The sequence below is a fragment of the Lemur catta genome, chromosome 20 (genome assembly GCF_020740605.2).
Source record: "Lemur catta isolate mLemCat1 chromosome 20, mLemCat1.pri, whole genome shotgun sequence".
NCBI classification, from domain to species: Eukaryota; Metazoa; Chordata; class Mammalia; order Primates; family Lemuridae; genus Lemur; species Lemur catta.
In genome coordinates this window covers 3,743,086-3,766,061 of record NC_059147.1, presented here as the reverse complement: position 1 = coordinate 3,766,061, position 22,976 = coordinate 3,743,086, and the positions used below count along the sequence as shown (strand labels likewise).

Below are 22,976 nucleotides of genomic sequence, written 5' to 3'. Positions count from 1 at the left end.
ATCATTTTTTAAAATCTTTTTTTTTAAACTCTGACAAGCTAATTAATAAATGAACTTGGAATGAGTGAAGCTCTCTCTCAAGATTAACGCTGTCCTTTCTATTATTTGAGAATCCCAACCTCCTATCTCCCCTGGTTCATGCAGCAGCTGCCACTGGCAAAGTACTGTGCACTCTGTTTTCAAGAAAACAAATAAGATTGAACTTGACCTGTGCTATCAAGGAGCTGACCCAGTGATAAGACAGCCCTGAACAAGACGATTATTTAAAAAACAAAAGATGGTACATGGCAATACACAACTTAGTCTCATCAAAGTGAGTGGCTCAGATAGAAGGGTAATAATTATAATAAGTCCCTAGGAAAGTGGGGGAACTTTATAGGGAAGGTGACGACCACAGCTAGGATATGAATTTTCAAGGAAAGGGGCACAAGCAGGGTAGTTAGAACAAAATAGTAGGAAAATGATTGGGTATAATGTGCTAGGAGCCTATGAATACACAAAATAATAGGAGCTGCAATTTATCTTTAGGCCAAGAATTAATAAAATTAATTGCATGCCTCCTGGAATTAAATTTTCAAAAGATACAATCTAAGTAGGATAATTTATAAATAATGAAGTGAAATGGCAAATTTGGCAATTGTTTCCATTATTTGATGAATGTAACAGAAAAGAGCCAAATTCTATTTTCTGGTCACAAATAAATGGTTTATTTATCTAAATTCACCAAAGTATTTGTTCAAGTCTCAATTTTCCTCTGCCAGCCTCTAAATAATATGCTCAAAGAAAAAAAATAATCTCATAATATTACCATATTTTAACATTGAGATCAAAGTTAACTATATTGTTTGGCTATCCTCTTACAAAAATTTTCCATGCTTTAGGCATTATAGCCCAAATTTCCAGGAGGGTAAAATCACTCAAGGTCATGGGCAGCTATTCCCCATTCAGAAGTAAGTCTTTTAAAAAGTTACCAAGGAGAGCCCACACATGGAATTAATTATCACCTACTTTAAATCATCAAACACATTAATTTTAGGCCTGCAAATTTCAAAGGAAGCTAGATGTCTGCATTGCTTTGAACACTTTGCATAACATGAGCAATCTCTCTAGTCATTACCTTTTAGATTCTGGCCTCAGCTCATTTGTCAGTATCTAGATTTCCCCAATTAAAGAAAGGAATATGAAAGGATGTTTTATAATATGACACTTCAGAGTATCTGATTAACTTTGGATATTTTATTTTCATCTTCCATTTCCTGAAATCATTACAACTCTGCCATAACATCCTGACTCCACCTAAAGAGCGTATTTTAAGACTGACAACTCAAACTTTACTCTCCAATTGAGTGTCTATAAATCCTTTTGTTCTAGTAAATACACTAGAAAATGATTCCACCTGACCACTGTCGTGGGGACTTGAGTTCCGGTGGTGGGGAGGGCTACACTGACCCATCTACCGCTCCCCTCATCCCCATGACCAGAACAAACACTTTTGCGACGGTCCCTAAAGCCAAACGACCATCTGTGACCATAAGATTGCTGCTCTCATTGGTTTCAATTCAAAGGAAAATGATTTGAAGGATTGTCTGGGCCTTTCTTTTCCCCATTAATCACTTCTCTGAGCTTGAGCTAAGGGACATGCTACCCTCATCTAGAATGAAAATATAAAACAAGATAAAATTTGTCAATGGATCCACTGGTCCTGATCTTTTCTATTCTTATTCTGGAAGCAAAACCACACCACAAACTCTGAGTAGGAGATTTTATTCCCAGTTCAGCTATTAGGCCAACCGTTAGCTCTGTGGCAGAGCCCAGAGAAAAGTATTCTTCCAGAAAGGATCTTTACTGATGGGAATATCCCCCTGCACCATGGCTGTGGTGGCAATGAATGTGTAAATAGCCAATTTTTGCTTACTGTCCCAACAGTTGTTTCCAGCAGCCCCTCTCACAATCCAGGCTTCTCTCCTGCTCACATACTGTTAAAGGAATTTCAAATTACAGGAAAAGATGAACCCGAGCATTAATTCTCAGGGTCTCAGAACAGCAGAGCTGAGTTTCAAACACAGGAATTATAAAATTGTTGCTTATTATATCTATGACATCTGATGAAAGTAAATTCTAATTTATGTTACTATATAAATATTGTCAAATATTACTTTAATAATATTTAAATATATTTATCATGATATTTATACAGCACATACTTGAGAACATGATGAAATATGTGATTCCCATACTGACGATTATATATGTTACTAAATGGGGCTCTGCCCCAAATTTGCCTATATAGTAAACTGATCATTAAAGAAATTAGGCCATTTTATCACATTTTATTTGTAAGGTGTCAAAGAAAAATAAATTTTGAAAATAGTTTCAGAGTGAGGATTTAAACAATGTTTTTTTCTTCAATAAGGAAAGCAATTACTGAAAAAAAAAAAAGAAGAAAGGAAGTACAGGAACGCATAAATAATCATAACCAAAGCTAAAAACTTTTCCACCCAATGATTGCCCAAACAAATCAACATTTGTTTTATCACATACGCTAAAGCACAAAAGGAGAAAGGCAAGCCTTTCGTTCACACTACTTGTGAAGTAGATACCTCCTTCAGAAGCCCGATAATTACTAAGCAGAAAATGGCTTAAGAGTTTTCAAAGAAAATACACAGCTCCCAACTCTAAAGGCAGGAAGCATCCAACAGCTGAGATTTTCCATATCAATTATTGATTTTCCAGATTCATTGAGTGACTTTGGTTTAATACCTGGTTCTGCCCCTCTGCTGTGTGATATGAGAAAAGTTACCTCAACTTCTCTGATCATTCATCTTGAGAGAGGGGCTCACCCATCTCCAAAGATCTATGACTCTTGAGTTGCCACCAACAGGAGATGCACTTTTTGAAAGCCCTAAATTAATTTAGTTAAAGACATATGATCAAGTTTTCCAAAACACTATACTAACAGTTTTTAGAAATAATTAAGGGTACTCACATGATCTGAAATCCTCCAAGTCTTGAGGAGGTTTCTTTAGGTTTTCATTTGAATAAAAATATTTCTTTATGTCAGTTCTTTTCCCAGCCACTGGCTTTTAATTAGACCCACAGCTCTTCTAAGTATACAGAGCAACATTATAAAATGATTAAACACTAAAAAGATCACACGCACTCTTAAATGTGCTACTGTTTAGCAGGCACATTAGTAATTTAACTACTGTAGAGGTGGGAATATTAACGTTTTAAAAGTCAAGTTTCTGCTATTCTCCACATCAGAAAAAAAGGTGAAAGGGAATTTGTAAAACTAGGACACTGATACTATCCTGTAAAACTGGAAGATGAAGAGGCTCTACTTGCAACATGTGATATTTCTGTGGCTAAAGAAATAAAACATTATTTGCCTATATAATACAGCAAACATTTGGTGCATAACTACACTGGAAACAGGACCTAAACAAGGCCAAAAACTAACTACGCTTAGAGCACTTGTTCTCATCCTTGGATGCATTTTAGAATTTCTGAGGAGTTCTGAAAAAATCTCAATGCCAAGGCCTTCCCTAGACTAATTAAATCAGAATCACTGGAGGTAGAGTCTAGGCATCAGTATTTTCTTTTTTTAATTCTTCAAATGATTCCAATGTGCAGTCAAGATTGACAAACTGGCTGAGGAATAATACTAGCAATCCATTTATAACTGAGAATCAGAATGCACAGTAAAATAATTCAGTGGTTTTAGAGTTATAGTTGAGCAATCCATGAAAACTTTCTCAGAAAAGTAGAGCTCTGAAAGATGGGTAGAGTTAGGAAAAGCACCTTGCATGCATGCATGTGGGTATGTATGTGGAGAGGAGGGGACACACACAGCTATGTACTTCAAAGCACAGAATCGCAAAAAGAGCTGGTCTACACCACTGAGCACAGCCAACAGAGAGAAACTCGGCTTCACTCAGCTCACTTGTTGGCAAGCAAGACCTGCATTCTCCCAGACTGATGATACACCAGCAACAGCAGCTCTGGTTTAATCCATGACTCCTCTCAGTCTCCCTGAAATTCTTTCTAGAAAGCTTTCAGTCCAATCTCTTCATTTACCTTCTTCAATATTACCAATACTTCTTAAATAATAGCAATAAGAAACAGCATTTATTAAAGGCTTAATCTTTGCCAGGCACTATGCTAACAAAGTTAACTTTTCTTTGCATGAGAACTTCCTGAGTTAGGTCCTATTATCATTATCTCTATTTTTAGATGAGGAAGCTGAGACTTAGCTAGGTCAATAACTAGCCAAAGTCGTAGAACTGGGTGTACAGAGCATACAATGATCCTATCTCCTGACTCCTAATAAAATGCCATTCTGTAATACCATTTTATCCTCCTATTTCTCTCTCTCTCTCTCTCTCTCTCTCTCTCTCTATGGGAAGTGGGTAACTCAGAGTAACCCTTGGGCACCCAGAATGAGATGTTTCTCTCTTCCCAATCATTTAATGTCTGTAGTCATTCCCCAAGTCCTAGAAACAGCCAGAGCCCATCCTTCAGAAAAAGCTGGGGTGAGGAGAGAAGACAGTTTGTGTATGAAGTATGCAGGGGGGGGAAGGGTGGTGGTTGTGTTAACATACTTCAACTAGAAATTTTCTTAACTTCAGACTTCAGGTATATAGCATTATAATTGCCATAAGAAAAACCATGTCACTTTTTTGTACATATGTGTAACTTTCTAAAATGTACCTTCACAGATTTAGCATTTTAATAGCTTGGGGTTCATTACAATATCAGAAACTTCACTGTGCCTTGCCATCTTAGGAATCTTTACAAAAACTGCTAAAGAAAATTAGCCTACTTGTTGATCCAGTGTAGCAGCCTCTATTCCTACATTTTTTTCCCTTCTATTGACAACTCAATCATGGTCACTTGATTAGTTTAGTTTCTTTTGGTACAAAAACTAATTAAAAATCTTATGAAAATTTAAGGAAACCTTCAGGGTTTCCTTTTTATCCCCAGAGAAAATGCAATTTTAGACATTTGATTACAGCCAGTTGAAGGTAAAGCTAGGAGGAAGACTTCCAATTTCCAGGCTGCACACATTATACAAAGTCCCCTCTGCATGAGATATACATTGTTATACATTAAATTGAAACCAACATGAAAACTGACATGGAAAATATATGGTATATAATTCCAGAAATATTTAAAAATGTGAATAAGTCTCTGAGAAATGAGTAATAGACTTGAAGGAAAAATTATTGAGCCAAGAAAATCAAAATTCTTTATCGACATTTTTTTTAGAAAGTAAGCAATGGTTTTTGGTTAGAAAACTAAAATTTAACTGGCAAATCATTTTCGGAAAAGTTGCTCAAACGATGGGCTACTACATTAGTTTCAGACATTCTTTCATTATAAGGAAATGACTTTGTTACTGACTAGCCCAATTAATTAAGCATGCAATTCAAATAAAGATTTTCTTTTTTTACCTGATTGCCAAAGAGGTTGAATCCATTAATTGCTTCTAGAGCTGCTTTTGCTAAGCCAACAGAGCTAAAAGAGAAAAGGAAATATGTTATTACTCTAATCTATCTGGCTACAAAATAAGAACCATTACTTGATGAATATTCACAAGCAAGTTTCTTTATTAACACTTATAACAATTTCCATAAGAATAATGTCTAAGAGACTTCATTCTGACATTTCACTATTTAAATTTTTCTTTTTTATACTTAGTGATCATCTGGGAAAAATATTTCTAGGTTCACTTTGGTCTACTACTGATGGGAGTAGTTTTAATGCCAGTATTGTTTCTGTTCACCAACTCAAGAAAAAAAGATGAACTTTAGAGGAAGCTATATTATGATATGTGCAGTAATTACCAGGTTGGCCATCATTAGTTCAGATCAATCTAACAAAGCTTTTCTGGTGTTAACTCTGAGCCTTAAGAAAGATCTCATACATCATATACTTATCAGAGTGTGGTTAAGATACCCATTCAAATACTCTTTGTCTAGGGTCCAATAAAACTGGCATTATTTTATGCTCATAAAACTGATCAGCTAACTTCTCACGTTTTGCTATACATGACTCTTTGTAATAAAATGAGTAGTACTATTTCCTTCAGTGTCCTACTCTTTTGGCCTCTCAAATGCCCCAAACAATAGTGCTGGAAATGGGAAGACCCATTTCATTCAAAATATGACATTGTCATCTTACAAATGTCTACCTTTAAATGTTTTAGATCTAATGTCCAGTTTATTTTAATTATTGCAAATTTTTATTTGTTTTACTCAAAGCAACTGCATATACTATTAATATCATTTAAGTTAATGATATGTCATTGATACAGCATTTCTCTAAAGCAATGATAATCAAACTATGGTCCCCAGAGCAGCAACATCAGTATTATCTGGAAACTTGTTAGAAATGCCAGTTCTCACCTCTCTCTGGGAGGAAGGCCCCATAATCAATGTTAAAAAGCCCTCCTGGTGTTTGAATGCACTTTAAATTTGAGGACTACTGTTCTAAGCTATTTATGTCATCATAATCTACATTTTCTATATGTTCTTTCCATGAACTATACTCAAGCAAACATTACTTTTATTACAGGATAGGAAATAGGTTGGACATTTATTTTAAAAATACACAGATGTGGTTCATGCCTGTAATCTCAGCACTTTGGGAAGCTGAGGTGGGAGGTTTGCTTGAGCCCAGGAATTCAAGAACAGTCTGGGCAACATGGCAAAACACCATTTCTACACACACACTAGCCGGGCATGGTGCCTCATGCCTGTAATCCTAGCTACTCAGGAGGCTAAGGTGGGAGGATCACTTGAGCCCAGGAGTTGGAGGCTGCAGTGATTTATGATCACACCATTGTACTCCAGCCTGGGTGACAAAGGGAGACCCTGTCTTAAAAAAAAAAAAAATATATATATATATATATATATATATATATATATATATATGTGAATGGGAAGATGGAGTAGACATACTTTCCCCTATTCTTCTTACTAAGTACAAGTAGAAATCTTGGACATTACATATAAGACAAATATAAAAAGGCCCAGAAACATACATAGAAGAAAGGCAGACTAACTATGGACATTAGGACTCCAGGAACAACACTGTGGTAAGTTCCCTGGGTTTCCTTTTTGCCTCATTTATATCAGACTTACAGCTGAAGAAGCCAGCAACTGAGAAATGCCAGCAGGTGTGTGCAAAAAAATGCCCTAATAAGAGCCTGCTCTCTGTAGCCATAGGAGCAGGAAAAAGGCAGCCTAACAAAACAGAAACCTTTTACACAATAATCGCTCAGAAAAAACGGTGATCTTCCCTCCAATCACTCCAGCAGAAGCTGAGGAGGAAACCAAGACTTCTACAGTCATGAGTCTATCATAAGGCACAACACTCAACACCCAACCTCAGCCATGGTGGGGTCAGAGAAGTACAAGGAGGAAGTCAAGACTTTCATTTCCAGTGGGTGGTAAGAAATCCACCCCCCCCCCAACATACCTTGGTGTAGAGGAAGACCACACGGAGAGCCTAAACTTCCACCTCCACCAATAAGTAGTGAAATGAACTTACCCCTCCCGCTGGGATGGTATCAAAGGAGGCCAAGAGAAGAGTCAAGATTTCACTGCCAGTCAAGAGATCACACCTTTTCTCTTATCCTATAAATGGACACCAGGTGGGAACCAATAATGAGGCACTCCTATCTTTCCTGGCCAGGGAGGTATCAGCGGAGGCCTACAGGGGAACTGGACATTCCATCCAGCCCCAATAGGAATGAAGAGTCCCCATCTTGAGTGTCAACAAAAAACTTGGCCTTATATTCCCACCTGGCAGTAATGAGGTGATGTGCCACCCCCTTTCTCCTGCCATGGTGGTATCAAGAAAATATAGTTAAAATAGAAAGTTAAAATAAGATCCATGGTCTCATAATACCCCAAATGCCCATGTCTCAATGAAACATCACTCCTCACACCTAGAACCAGGAAGATCTCAAACCAAATGAAAAAATACAACCAACAGATGCTAACGATGAGAACAGAGAGATGTTAGAATTATCTGCCAAAGACTGTAAAGTAGCAATGACAAAAATGCTTCAATAAGCAATTATGAACATTCTTGAAACAAACAAACAAACAAAAAAAGAAAGTCTCAACTGAGAAACAGAAAGTCTCAGCAAAGTTTTTAGAGCTGAAAAATACAATAATTGCAAAAAATAAAAAAGCTCAGTGGACAGGCTTAACGGTAGAGTGAAGGAGACAGAAGAAAGAATAACTAAACTGGAAGATAGAACAATAGAAATTACCCAATCTGAACAACAGAGAGAAAATAGGCTAGAAAAAAAATGAATAGAGCATTAAGGACCTGTGGGACCATAACAAAATATCTAATATGCATGTCACTGAAGGTCCTAAATGACAAAGAGGGCAGAGTTGAAAAATTACCTGAGGAAATAATGTCAGAAAAATTCATTAGTAAGAGCCATAAACCTACAGATTCAAGAAGCTGAATGAAACCCAAATAGAATAAAATTAAAAATACCCATGCTACGATACATCATAACTCCTGTAACTTAAAGATAAAGAAAAAATCTTGAAATTAGTCAGATAAAACATTTTACCTAAAAATGGAAAATAATCAGAATAACATTGGATTCCTTATCAGAAACTGTGAAGGCTAGAAGGATATGGCACAAGAGTCTTCAGGAATTGAAAAAAAAAAGACTGGTAATCTAGAATCTTATACCAGTAAATATATCATTTAGTAATCAAGGGGAAGAGCAAGACAGTCACAGAGAATGGAATAATAAGAGATTTTATCACCAGAAGACCTTCCCTAAAAGAATAGCTACAATCAGTTCTCTAAACAGAAAGGTAAAGGTGAGAAGAAAAAAAGAGAAACCTTCGAACATCGAAAAGAAAGAAAGAACACAGTGAACAAAAATATGGGTAAATACAATAGACTTTTCTTCTCCTCTTGAGTTTTATGTTTGACAGATGAATTAAAAATTATAACACTGACTTGATTCTAAATGTATATGAAGAAAATATTTAAGATAATTGTATTATAAATGGGGGAGGGTAATAAGACATAAACAGAGGTAAGTTTTGTATACTTATCTAAAACTAATAAAATGATATTAATACACTAAAGCATTACATATATTTAATGTAATACCTAGAGAAACCACTAAAATGCTATATAAAAAGATACACTCAAAACCACTCTAGATAAATCAAAATGAGATTCTAAAAAAAGTTCAAGTACACAGAAAGGCAGGAAAAAGAAAAGAGAAATGAAAAACAGAGAGAATAAACAGAAAAAATAATTGCAGACTTAAGCTCAAATGTTACACTAAATGTAAGAGGCCTAAATACAGCAATTAAAAAAAAAGAGACTGGTACGATTAAACATGACTCAACTATATGCTGGCTATACAAAAGTCTCTTCAAATATAACAATATAGGAAAGTTGAAAATAAAAGAATGGAAAAAGATATCTCATGCAAATGTTAATCAAAAGAATGGAGTGATTAGTTTAATTACAGATAAAGTAGACCTCAGGGCAAAGAAAGTTAGAGACAGAGAAGTATATTATATAATAATAAAAGGGTCAATCCACATAGCAATCCTAAATGTGGATGCACCAAACAACAGAGCTACAAAATAAGTAAAGTAAAACTGATAGAACTGAAAGGAGAAACAGACAAAAATCACAGTTATAGTTGGAGATGACAATACTTCTCTCTCAATAATTGGTAGAACAACTAGACAGAAAATCAGCAAGGATATAGAATTAAACATCATCAACCAAGAGGATCCACTGATGTTTTTAGAACATTCTGCATAAAAAGAGTAGGATACAGGCCGGGCATGGTGGCTCACGCCTGTAATCCTAGCCCTCTGGGAGGCCGAGGTGGGTGGATCGCTCAAGGTCAGGAGTTCGAGACCAGCCTGAGCAAGAGTGAGACCCCGTCTCTACTAAAAATAGAAATAAAAATTATCTGGACAACTAAAAATATATATAGAAAAAATTAGCTGGGCATGGTGGCACATGCCTGTAGTCTCAGCTACTCGGGAGGCTGAGGCAGTAGGATCGCTTAAGCCCAGGAGTTTGAGGTTGCTGTGAGCTAGGGTGACGCCATGGCACTCACTCTAGCCCAGGCAACAAAGTGAGACTCTGTCTCAAAAAAACAAAACAAAACAAAAAAAACAGTAGGATACACTACTGTTTTAAGTACATACCAACATATACCAAGATAGACCATATCCTGGCCATAAAAAAACCTAAACAAATGTAAAGGAATTGAAATCATACTGTGTTCTCTGACCACAGTGGAATCAAACTAGAATCAACAATAGAAAGATAACAGGAAAATCTCCAACACTTGTTAACAAAACAGTAGACTTCTACATAATCCACATGGGTCAAAGAGGAAGTCTCAAGTAAAATTTTAAAAATGCATTGAAAATAAATGAAAATATAACATATCAAAAATTTGTGTGTAGCACAACTAAAGCAGTCTTGAGATGGAAATTTATAGCACTAAATGCATATATGAGAAAAGAAGAAAAGTCTCAAATCAATTGTCTAAGCCCTAGCCCAAAGAACCCAGAAAAAGAACAAAATAATCCCAAAGCAAAGGGAAATACCATAGATATGCACATAAATCAATGAAATTTAAAAAGAAAAACCACAGAGAAAAGCAAAGAAACAAAGAGCTTATTTTTTGAAACAATCATTAAAATTAACAAACCTCTAGCAAGACTGGCAAAAAAATAAGACAATACATACAAATGACCAATATTAGGAATAAAACAGGAGATATCATTACAGGCCCTATAGACATCAAACAAATAGTAAGAAAACATTACAAAAAATTCTATACACATCAATTTGACAACTTAGAAATGGAAACCAATTCCTAGAAAAGCATAAATTACCACTGTTCACCCAATATAAAATTGATAAATTGCATAGCCCTATAACTATTAAGGAAATTGAATCTCTAATTTTAAAATGACAGCAACAACAACAACAAAAATCTCTAGGCCTGGATAATTTCATTGGCAATTTCTACCAAACATTTACAGAAGAATTAATACCAATTTTATATAATCTCTTTCATAAAATAGAAGAAACATTTAGACATTATTTTATGAAGCTAACATTATCCTCATATCAAAACAAGACAAAGATAGTACTCAAAAAGAAAACTTAGACCAATACCCCAAATGAGCACAGACATGAAAATCCTTAAAAACACATTAGCAAACATTATTCAGCAATACGTAAAATGACTTATCATCATGACTAAGTGGGGGTTATTCCAGGATACAAGGCTGGTTCAGTAATCAAAAATCAATCAATATAATCCAATAATCCAACATACTGAAAGGCTAAAAGAAGAAAAACCACAGGATCATGTAGATTGATGCAGAAAATGAATCTAACAAAAATCAACATCAATTCATGAAAAAACTCAGAAAAATAGGAATAGAGGAAAATTCTGCAATTTGGTCTACAAAAATCCTACAGCTAATCTTAGACTTGATGATGAAAGAAAACTGAATGCCTTCACAAAGCAAGGATGTCTGCTCTCACCATCACTGTTTAACACAGTACTGGAAGTTCCACGTTACCACCAATAAGGTAAGAAATGGAATATAATCTGGAAAGGTAGAAATAAAACTGTTCCTATTTGTAGATGACATGATTATCTATGTAGAAAAATCCCAAGGAATCTTAAAAAAAATTATTTTAATCAATAAGTGAGTATAGCAAGGTCATAAGATACAAGATCAACATTAAAAAATAAACTGGGCCGGGTGCGGTGGCTTACGCCTGTAATCCTAGCACTCTGGGAGGCCGAGGCAGGTGGATCACTCGAGGTCAGGATTTCAAGACCAGCCTGAGCAAGAGTGAGACCCTGTCTCTACTAAAAATAGAAAGAAATTATCTGGCCAACTAAAATATATATATAGAAAAAATTATCCGGGCATGGTGGCGCATGCCTGTAGTCCTAGCTACTCGGGAGGCTGAGGCAGTAAGATAGCTTAAGCCTAGGAGTTTGAGGTTGCTGTGAGCTAGGCTGATGCCACGGCACTCACTGTAGCCCGGGCAACAGAGTGAGACTCTGTCTCAAAAAAATAAATAAATAAAAATAAATAAATAAATAAACTGTATTTCTATTTACTAGCAATGAAAACATGGAATCCAAATTGGAAAACACAATGTCAGTTACAATCATCCAACAAAGAAAAGAAAAATAAGGGTAAGTGCACCAAAACAGGTACATTGTCTCATGCTGAAAATGAGACAATGGTGATGAAAGCAATCAAAGGTGATTTAAATAAATGGGGATGCATTTTGTGTTCATGGAATCAAAGACTCAACAATAAAAATGCCAAATCCCATCAAAATGCACATAAGAGTTTTTGTAGGTACAGACAAAATTATCCTAAAATTTATATGGAAAATCAAAGAAACTGCAATAGTTAAAACAATTTTGAAAATGAAAAATAAAGTGGGAGGAATGAGTCTATCCAACTTCAAGACTTATTATATAGCTGTAGTAATCAAGTCTGTGAGGTATCAGTGGAATAATGGACACACAGAACCCAGAAAGAGAACCACATATATATGTTCACTTTATTTTTAACAAGGGCAGCAAAGCATTTCAAAGGAGGAAAGATAGTTTTTTAACAAATGGTGCTGGAGCAACTGGACATCCACAGGCAAAAAAACAAAAAAACAAAAACTTTAACCTAAGTCTCAAACCTTATACAAAATGAACTCAAAATGGATCATAAATGTAAATGTAAGATGTAAAACTATAAAACTTTTGGACAAAAAAAAAACAGGCAAAAATCATTAGGATCAAGAACTAGGTGAAGAGTTACCAGACTGGACACCAAAAGCACAATCCATAAAAGAAAAATGAATACATAGAATGTGATCAGAATTTAAAACTTTTGCTCTGTGAAAGACCCTATTAAAAGGATAAAGAGATGGGCTACAGATGGAAGGAAATTTTGTAAAACACATATCTGACAAAAGACTAGTATCTACAATATATAAAAAACTCTCAAAATCAACAATAAACAATAATCTAACTAGACAATGGGTAAAAAATATAAACAAACATTTTACTGAAAAGGATATACAGATGGCAAATAAGCACATAAAAAGATGTTCAACATTATTATTCATTGGGAAATGCAAATTAAAATTACAATCAGATGTCAGTATAAACCAATAAGATTGACTAAAATAAAAAATAGTGATACCCATCCATAAGGATGGAGATAAACTATATAACTTATACACTGCTGGTAGGAATGCAAATTGATACAAGTACTCTAGAAAAGTACTATAATTTCTTAAAAAACTAAACATACAATTAGGATATGACCCCAACTACAGGCACTATTAGGCATTTATCACAGAAAAAACCTATATCTATCTATCTATCCATATATATATATTGCCTGTGCTACCGGTGTTATATGTCTAGAAAACTATTGCTTAATCGTAGGTCACAATGATTTGCAACTATGTTTTCTTCTGAGTTCTATACTTTTACCTCTTACACGCATGTCTTTGATTTGTTTCAAGATAATTTTTTTATATGGTATGAGGTAGGGATCCAAATTAATTCCTTTGCATGTGGACATCCAATTGTTCCAGCACCATTTGTTGAAACCTATTCTTTCCCACTGAATTGTCTTTACACTTTTGTCAAAATCAATCACCCATAGATGTATGGGTTTATTTCTGGACTGTTAATTCTATTCCTTTGATTTCCCTGTCCTTGGACCAGTACCATACTATCTTAATTATTTTAGCTTTACAATGTCTTTGAAATTGGAAAGTGTTACTCCAACTTTGTTCTTTTTCAAGGTTGTTTTGGCTAGTCTGGATCCCTTGCATTTTCATGTGACTTTTACAATCAGCTCATCAATTTCTACAAAAAAGACACATGGATTTTTGACATAGATTACATTAAACAAAAGATATCTTTCCATGTATTCAAATCTTTAATTTCTTTCAACATTTTTTGTAGTTTTCCCTGAATAAGTCTTACACTTCTTTTGTTAACTCCCTCTACTTTTCAGATTAAGAAACTAAAGCCCAGAGAAGTTAAGTGTAAGTGGTTTTCAAATCCATCCTACTTTGTCTCTGGTAAACTTTGTTCCCTACAAGAATTTATGCTGACCAATGTACCCTGATTTCTAAGAACAATGGAGCCAATAATCTGCATTTCAGATACTACCCTACTGACTCAAATCTGCAGTCTAGCATCTCACTGCTAGTGAAGGTTTTCTGCTAGTGAAGGAACTACTTGATGCTTCCATAGTTAAAGAAAATCTATCATAATTCATATGATAGTACACTCAAGACAAGGGCAGCAGGCTTTTTGCAGATCCGAAGTTGTTTTAGAGAGAAATGACAAGGACTGGAACCTAAAGGAATAAAATCCAAGTGAAGAAACCATGGTGATTTAAAGTGTCAATTCTTTGACACTCCTCCCTATCAAGAGGTGGAGTCCAATATCCCTCGCTAGAATATGGTCTGGTCTTAGTGACTCTAACAAATAGATTGTGATGGAATTTGCACTGTATATGGCTTCTGAGGCTAGGTCATAAAAGGCAAAACAGCTCCCATCTAATCCTCTGTCTTGGTATTCTGGACTTTGGAGCCCAGCCACCGTGCTATAAGGAAGCCTATAAGGGAAAACTTCACATACATGCTCCTGCAAACAGCTCTCACCAAGGTCCCTGTGAACACTCGGATAACCAAGTGAAGAAGGCTTCAAGATAATTCCAGCACCAGCCACAATGAGGACAAACACAAATACCTACCTTTACTCAGTCAAACTATCAGAACCATGAGACTTAAAAATAATAAAATATTGTTGTTTTATGCTTCTAAGTTTAGAGTGGTTTATTTGTAACAATAGGTAACAAGAAAAGAGCCTAAGTCAGATCCTAACTCCAGCATGCACCCAAAACAACTAGGCCAATAATATTAATACTTAGTTTTGCATACTGAAAAATAGTAACCAAATGATCCTGGTATCAGCACAAGAATTTCAGACTCTTAGAACCAAAGGGTTAGAAGAGCCCCTAGAGATTCTATAGTCAGACTGTTCATGTAAAAACATTCATTGTCAATTTTTTTTTTTTTTGCTTAAGAATGTGTTCCTACTGAACTTAAGTGAAACTCTAGAACGAATGGACCTAACAGATATTTACATAACATTGTATTCAAAAAATGCAGAATATACATTCTTCTCATCAGTACATGGAATATTTTCCAAGAAAGACCGTATCTTAGACCACAAAACAAGTCTCAACAAATTTAAAGAAACTGAAATCATATCAAGCATCTTCTCATACCACAGCGGAATAAAACCAGAAATAAATCCCACAATGAAGTCTTACAACTATGCAAATACATGGAAATTAAAAAACCTGCTGCTGAATGATCCTTGGGTCAATGATGAAATTAAGATGGAAATTAAAAATTTTTTCAAAATGAGTGATATTAATGATACACCAAGCTTTCAAAATCTCTGGGATATACAAAAACAGTGCTAAGGTGTAACTTCATAGCACTGAACAACTACATCAAAAAGACAGAAACACCTAGCACTCTGGGAGGCCAAGGTGGGAGGATCACTTGAGCTCAGGAGTTCAAGACCAGCCTGAGCAAGAGTGAGACCCTGTCTCTGCTTAAAAAAAAAAAAGAAAAAAGAAAGAAAAAGAAATAGAAAAAATTAGCCGGTCAACTAAAAATAGAGAAAATTAGCCGGGCATGGTGGGATGCACCTATACTCCCAGCTACTCGGGAGGCTGAGGCACAGGGAATCACTTGAGCTCAGGAGTGTGAGGTTGCTGTGAGCTAGGCTGATGACATGGCACTTTAGCCTGGGGAACAAAGCAAAAGTCTATCTCAAGAAAAAAGGACGGAAGAAGGTCATGTGATGGCAGAGGCAGAAATGGCAGTGATACAGCTGCAAGTCAAGGAATTCCACAGAATTTCTGGCTAGAAGACAAGTATGAAACAGATTCTCCCTCACAGCTCCTAAAAGGAACCAACCCTGCCAACACCTTGATTTTGAGCTTCTAACCTGCAGAACTGTGAGAGAATAAATTTCTTTTGTTTTAAAAAAAAAAAAAAGACAAAGATCATAAATTAATAACCTAATGTCACTTCTCAAGGAACTAGAAAAAGAAAAAAGAAAACAAACCCAAAGCTAGCAGAATACAAAAAATATCAAAGATCAGAGCAAAATTAAATGAAATTGAAACAAACAAACAAAACCCCCAAAGATGAAATGAAACGACAAATTGATTCTCTGAGAAGATACACAAAATCAATAAATCACTAGCTAGGTTAACCAAGAAAACAAAAGAGAGGATTCAAATATCAGAAAACCTAGAGGAAATCGACAAATTTCTGGAAACATAAAACCTCCCAGGCTTGAATCAAGAAGAAACAGAAATTCTGAGCAGAATAGTAACAAGTAGTGAGATTTAATCAGTAATAAAAAATCTCCCAACTAAAAAATAGCATAGGACCAGATGGATTCACAGCTAAATTGTACCAGACCTACGAAGAAGAACTAGTACCAATCCTACTGAAACTGTTCCAAAAGATCAAGAAGAAGGGAATCCTCCCTAATTCATTCTATGAAGACAGTATCACCCTGACACCAAAGCCAGGAAAGTATAAAACAAAAAAGGAAAACTACAGACCAATAACCTTGATGAATGTACATGTAAAAATCCTCAACAAAATACTAGCAAACCGAATCCAAAAGCACATCAAAAAGATAATTCACCACAGTCAAGTGGGTTTCATCCCAGGGATGCAAGGATGGTTCATAATTTGCAAATCAAATGTGATTCACTACATTAACAGAATTAAAACCATAAGCCATATGATTATCTCAATAGACGGAGAAAAAGCATTTGACAAAATCCAACATCCCTTAATGACTAAAACCCTCAACAAGCTAGGCATAGAAGGAACATACCTCAAAATAATAAAAGCCATATATGACAAACCCACAGCCAACATGATACAAAATGGAGAAGACCTGAAAGTACTCTCCCAAGAACTGGAACAAGGCAAGGATGCCCACTTTCACTACCTCTATTCAACAAAGTACTAGAAGTCCTAGCCAGAGGAATCAGGCAAGAAAAGAAATAAAGGGCATTCAAACTGGAAAAGAGGGAGTCAAACTATCTCTGTTTGCCAGTGATATGGTCTTACAGCTAGAAAACACTAGGGACTGCTCCAAAGGACTTCTAGAATTGATAAATGAATTCATTAAAGCCTCAGATTACAAAATCACGGTATACAAATTAGTAGTATTTCTATGCACTAATAACAACCAAGCTGAGAATCAAATAAAGAATGCAATCCCATTTACAATACCTGCAAAAAATAAAATAAATTATATTGCAATATACTTAACTAAGGAGGTGAAAGATCTATACAAGGAGAACAACAAAATACTGATGAAAGAAACTGTAGATGATATAAACAAATCAAGAAGCATTCTATGTTCACGAATTGGAAAAATCTTTGTTAAAACGCCCATACTACCCAAAGTAATCTACAGATTCAATGCAATTCCTACCAAAATAACAACATCATTTTTCACAGAATTAGAAAAAACAATCCTAAAATTAATATGGAACCAAAAAAGAGCACAAATAGCCAAAGCAATCCTAGGCAAAAAGAACAAATCTGGAGTTAATCATATTACGCAACTTCAAATTATACTTCAAGGTAATAGTAACTACAACAGCATGGTAGTGGACTAAAAGTAGATACATAGACCAATGGAACAGAATGGAGAACCCAGAAATAAGGCCAAATATCTACAATCAACTGATCTTTGACAAAGCAGACAATAACATACACTGGGGAAAGGACAGTCTACTCAATAATTGGTGCTCGAAAACCTGGATAGCTTCATGCAAGCGAATGAAACTGGATCCCTATCTCTCACCATATACAAAAATTACGTCAAGATGGATTAAAGACTTAAATGTAAGACCTGAAAACATAAAAATGCTAGAAGAAAACCTAGGAAAAACTATCTTCAACATTGGCCTAGGTAAGGAATTTATGACTAAGACTCCAAAAGCAAATATAACAAAAATAAAAATAAATGAAACTTAATTAAACTAAAAAGCTTTTGTACAGCAAAAGAAATAACCAACAGAGTAAAAAGACAACCTATAGAATATCTCACAAAGGACTAATATCCGGAATCTATAAGGAACTCAAACAAATCAGCAAGAAAAAAACATTAAATAGTGGACAAAAGACATGAATAGACATTTTTCAAAAGAAGAGAAACAAATGGCCAACAAATATATGAAAAAATGCCAAACATGACTAATCAACAGGGAAATGCAAATTAAATGGCCATTGGGGATGCAGTGAAAAGGGAATACTTATACAGTGTTGGTGGAAATGTAAATTAGCACAGCCTCTATGGAAACCAGTATGGAGATCCCTCAAAGAAATAAATATTGACTTACCAGTCAACCCAGCAATCCCACTACTGGGGATCTACCCAAAGGAAAAGAAGTCATTTTATAAAAACACACTTGTATGTTTATCACAGTACAATTCACAATTGCAAAGATATGGAACCAACATAAATGTCCAACAAATGATGAATGGATAAAGAAAATGTAATGTGTGTGTATAACACGTGTGCACACACACACACATATACATCATGGAATACTACTCAGCTGTGAAAAAGAATGAAATAATGTCTTTTGTAGCTATTTGGATGGAACTGGAGGCCATTATCCTAAGTGAAATAACCCTGGAATTAAAAAAAAAAAACAAAAACGACTGTATGTTCTCACTTATGAGTGAGAGCTAAGAAACAGATGAGCATGGTCATACAGAATGACATAATGGACACTGGAGACTTGGAAGGGAGAGGGTGTAAGGGGACGTGGGTTGAAAAATTACCTATTGGGTACAATGCACACTACTTTGGTGATGGGAACACTAAAAGCCTAGACTTTACCAATGTGCAATTCATCCATGTGGCAAAAAACCATTTGTACCCCCTAAATCTATGAAAATAAAATTAACAAAAAAAGAAAGAATGTGTTCCTGATGACAATGCATAAATATTTACATTCAGTTAACCTAGTAGTACCAGAAAACCCAAACTTACAGGGTGAGGCATATGTTTTATTAAGACTGTTCACAATATTTTGAAATGTGAGAAGAAAATAACTTATTCAAAAATCAAACACATAAGGAATGAGGTACTGGAGGAGAAACGCAATGTAGTCAGCCCAAGGTTCTGTCTTTAACAGTGGTGCTAAAAGACAGTTATGGGATGAAGTTGGAAATTGCCTTCTAAATATAGCATTATAAAAGAAACAAACACTATACCTGGACTAGAGTAAATGTTTATTGAATTCTTTCCATTTTAACTTTCTTTGCCAATGAAATTGGTTAAATAATTAGACTTAATTGAAATTCAGAAATATGTTAATTTATTACCACTGGTTACTTAAATCTCTGGCAACAGTAAGCTATTTGGAAATGCAAACACAATTCTAGTGAGATCTTACATTTTATTAGCAAATACAATATATACTGTTGTAACAATTTTAAAACAGTTTAACAGTACAAGACATTCCCAGAAAATTAAATTGTTCTATTATTAGTTATTGAATATATTATGTGACTATTATCGACAGAATATTTACTGATTTGATTCTTACAAGGTGATACCTCAACATCTTTTATTCTAACATTCTTAAGGGGGCTAAAATAAAGTGACATTTGCTTCAGAGATACTAATAACGTGATTTGTTGCATAAATCAATGCTTTTCTAGAAAAGATGGATTGGACTAGGTCATTTAACACCCACCATGGAATCTGCAAAAGTAACTGGCAGACATGAGAACTAAATTCACCCCCTCCTGCTCATTAACATTATGCTTTAACTCCCTGAGCTACCCAATCATAGTTCCTGGAGGAACAAGGACTTTACAGTACTATGGTTTTAAGGAATGTTATCAATTGTTCAGTATGGCAAAAATACATAAAATGGAGCAGAATGGATGGACTGTAGCTTCCATCATAGTTCAATGCATGAAACATCAAAAATGGTTTAAGAAGACTAAGTAGTTACTTTAAGTAATAAGCACTGTACAGAATAAAATGGTCACTAAAAGCATCTTAAACTGCATAAAGTGGTGCTATGATGGTTACTTATCTGATATTTTAATGATGGCTCTGTTTATTAGAAAAGCCAAGGGAATAGAACATAAAACTGTTTAAAAAAATCTTGAAAAACCAGATCTTAATTCTTTTTGCTTCCACAGTCTTCTTTGTATCGCAAACAAGATTTAACAAGGAGAAAAAATAAATTATTTTGGTAAATGTAAAGTTCTACTTAGGAGTTAATTTCTTTCCACTTGGGCACATATCCACATTACTAGATTAAGTACAGTTTTCCTTTGTCTCCAAATGGCAAAAAAAATTCAAAGTTAAGGTTTGGAATTCAATTCACATTTTATAGCTGAGACTCATCTCTTTCCCCAAACAGAAAGCTTGGGTGTAAAGGCCGTCCCAAGGAGAAGGAATGTCCTTATATTAATGAGGAGGGGGAAATTTGAAGATTAAAATACTTGAATTAGACTTGGAGAGACTGAGAAGACTACTTGGATATGTAATTCTGAAGGTTAAGAAATAGTATTACTACAATAAATAGGTACCAAAATAATACATGGAGAAAAATGTGATTAAATCTAACGGTATAATATTTAAAAATACATGGACATTTATAAAAGACTTAGAGACTAAACAGGAGAAAACAAGAACATTTTCTATATAGCTCCAGACACCCCAGGAGAGACTGAAAGGGACATGTTGCTTGGGGAAAGTCAAGTAAATAGAAAAGTCAGGAGAGCAGGGTGGTTGCTTAGGAAACATTTGGGGGGAGTCATAAGGAGCTTAGAGCAACAGACCTTGTTACTGAAACCTTCAAAAGGGTGAGGCTACTGCTAGAATGGGGTTTTGATAAATGTAAGGAGAGTATTGTTTAGAAAAAAGTTTGGGGGTTTATCTAAGAAATACTAAATAATTCAAGAATTTGGACTAAAGGGATACCAGCAAACCGCTGAAGCAGGGCATTATTAAGAAGGGTCTGACCAAAGCACTAAGCTGAATCAAGCTGTACTGATGACTAAATGAAGATATCCTTGAAACTTACAGCAATTCTACAGAGTTTACACCCTGCTATTTTTTTAAATGTTAGGGAAATTTTTAAGACTTTGAAATATGTGATCTAGTAAATCTGACTTTGGATTTGGGGGCCAATGACCTGTATTCCAGTTCTCGTTCTACTGCCTACTGAACTGCATGATTTAAGGGGGGGTGGGGCTGGGCAGGAGAAAATCCCAACACCTAAACGTTAGCTTTCCCCTGTATAAAAGGCAGTAATGCTCCTTGCCTGGCCTAAACATATTTTATAACTGTTCAGGCCACAGATTGCAATTATTAAAAGGACCACTGAGCACAGCTGCTGAAGAGGGAGTCTTCAACCTCAGAAGAGCACGTGTGTGTGTTCTGGGGGCTCTGGGGTGGAAATCTTTGATACAGGTGCCCTTAGATAAGATGTGAGAAGGGTGGCAAGAGACAAAGAGCCAGTAGCTTTGGTCAAGGCCCTGGTAAGCACCAAGGCAACAGTTAGATTGTGCTCTGTTCTCTCTATGCCTCCTGGTAAAGCACAGGGATGGAGAGTGGCAGAAAAAGAAGGCAAGAGAAGAGCGCACTTATAGCAAGTATTAATATACATGAATGCAAGCTGAAAACTATAACCTCTGAAATTACGAGAATAGCTTGAGGCTATAACAAGGATACTGCAGTAAGCAATAAAGCATAGATTCAACAAGGCCCGGACAGTTCTGGGGTGTCCTACAGCAGCCACAGACTAAGAGTTGCGACTTGATCCCTGGCAGGGAGCAGCTCTGCACTTCATTTCCCACTCTGGCCTTCCACTACCACCGCCATCCCTGCGTCCACGGGGAGCTGAGCCCGGAAGCTCAGTTCTCCTGCAGTTTCAAAACATATCCTGTTGGCACCAGAAGAGGCACAACCAAAACAGGCTTGCGGAGACCTGAGCTCAGAAACATTTAAAAAAAAAAGTTTAAAGTTCTTTTGGGGAATTGTAAAGTGTTATACCATGGACAATTAGAAGATCAATGTTAAATGTATAAAACCCATCATCCAAACCTAAATGGCAAACTTCATTTCCCATCCATTTGAATAAAATCAGCCTGCTACAATTAAGATTAATTTTGCCTGCAAAAGGTAGCAAAGAACAGCACGTAGTGATTTTCCAAGCCTTGAAATAAAAGCCTTAATGAGTCAATTTAAAGACTGGCACCTCAGTTACAGGAGAACAAGTTGAAGCCTCTGTTTTGTCTCTAGGGACCTTTCAATATACTCATTTTCTAAGGTCAATGGTAACTTTTATCCAAGGTTCTTTCTGAGTTTACTACAGTTTTTTACAAACAGGAAAATTCCTACTCTAAATGTTTTATACTGAAAATAGTGACAATGAGATCAGGTTGACATGCATTAAACGGTTATTAAAAAGAAAGGAAGGGGGCTGGAGGTGGTGGCTCATGTCTGTAATCCCAGCACTCTGAGAGGCTGAGGCAGGAGGATTGCTTGAGGTCAGGAATTTGAGACCAGCCTAGGCAATAGCAAGACTCCATTTGTATAAAAAAATAGAAAAATTAGCCAGGCATGGTGGTGTGCGTCTGTAGTCCCAGCTACTCAGGAGGCCGAAGGAGGAGGATTGCTTGAGACCAGAAGTTTGAGGTTGCTGTGAGGTATGATGACACCACTACTCTCTATACAGGGTAATACAGCAAGACTTTGTCTCAAAAAAAAAAAAAAGAAGAAGAAGAAAAAAAAGAAA

At 35.7% G+C, this 22,976-nt stretch overlaps 1 protein-coding gene across 5 annotated transcripts in view; it reads right to left on the bottom strand.

Annotated features, from left to right (window-relative positions):
• Positions 1-22,976, bottom strand: part of PHKB (phosphorylase kinase regulatory subunit beta) — a 212,607-nt gene that overhangs the window by 112,855 nt on the left and 76,776 nt on the right. For all 5 annotated transcript variants that reach the window (XM_045533352.1, XM_045533356.1, XM_045533353.1 and 2 more), the window contains one exon: positions 5,454-5,517. In XM_045533352.1, coding sequence (XP_045389308.1) covers positions 5,454-5,517 — 64 coding nt within the window. The remainder of the gene's footprint in view (positions 1-5,453; positions 5,518-22,976) is intronic.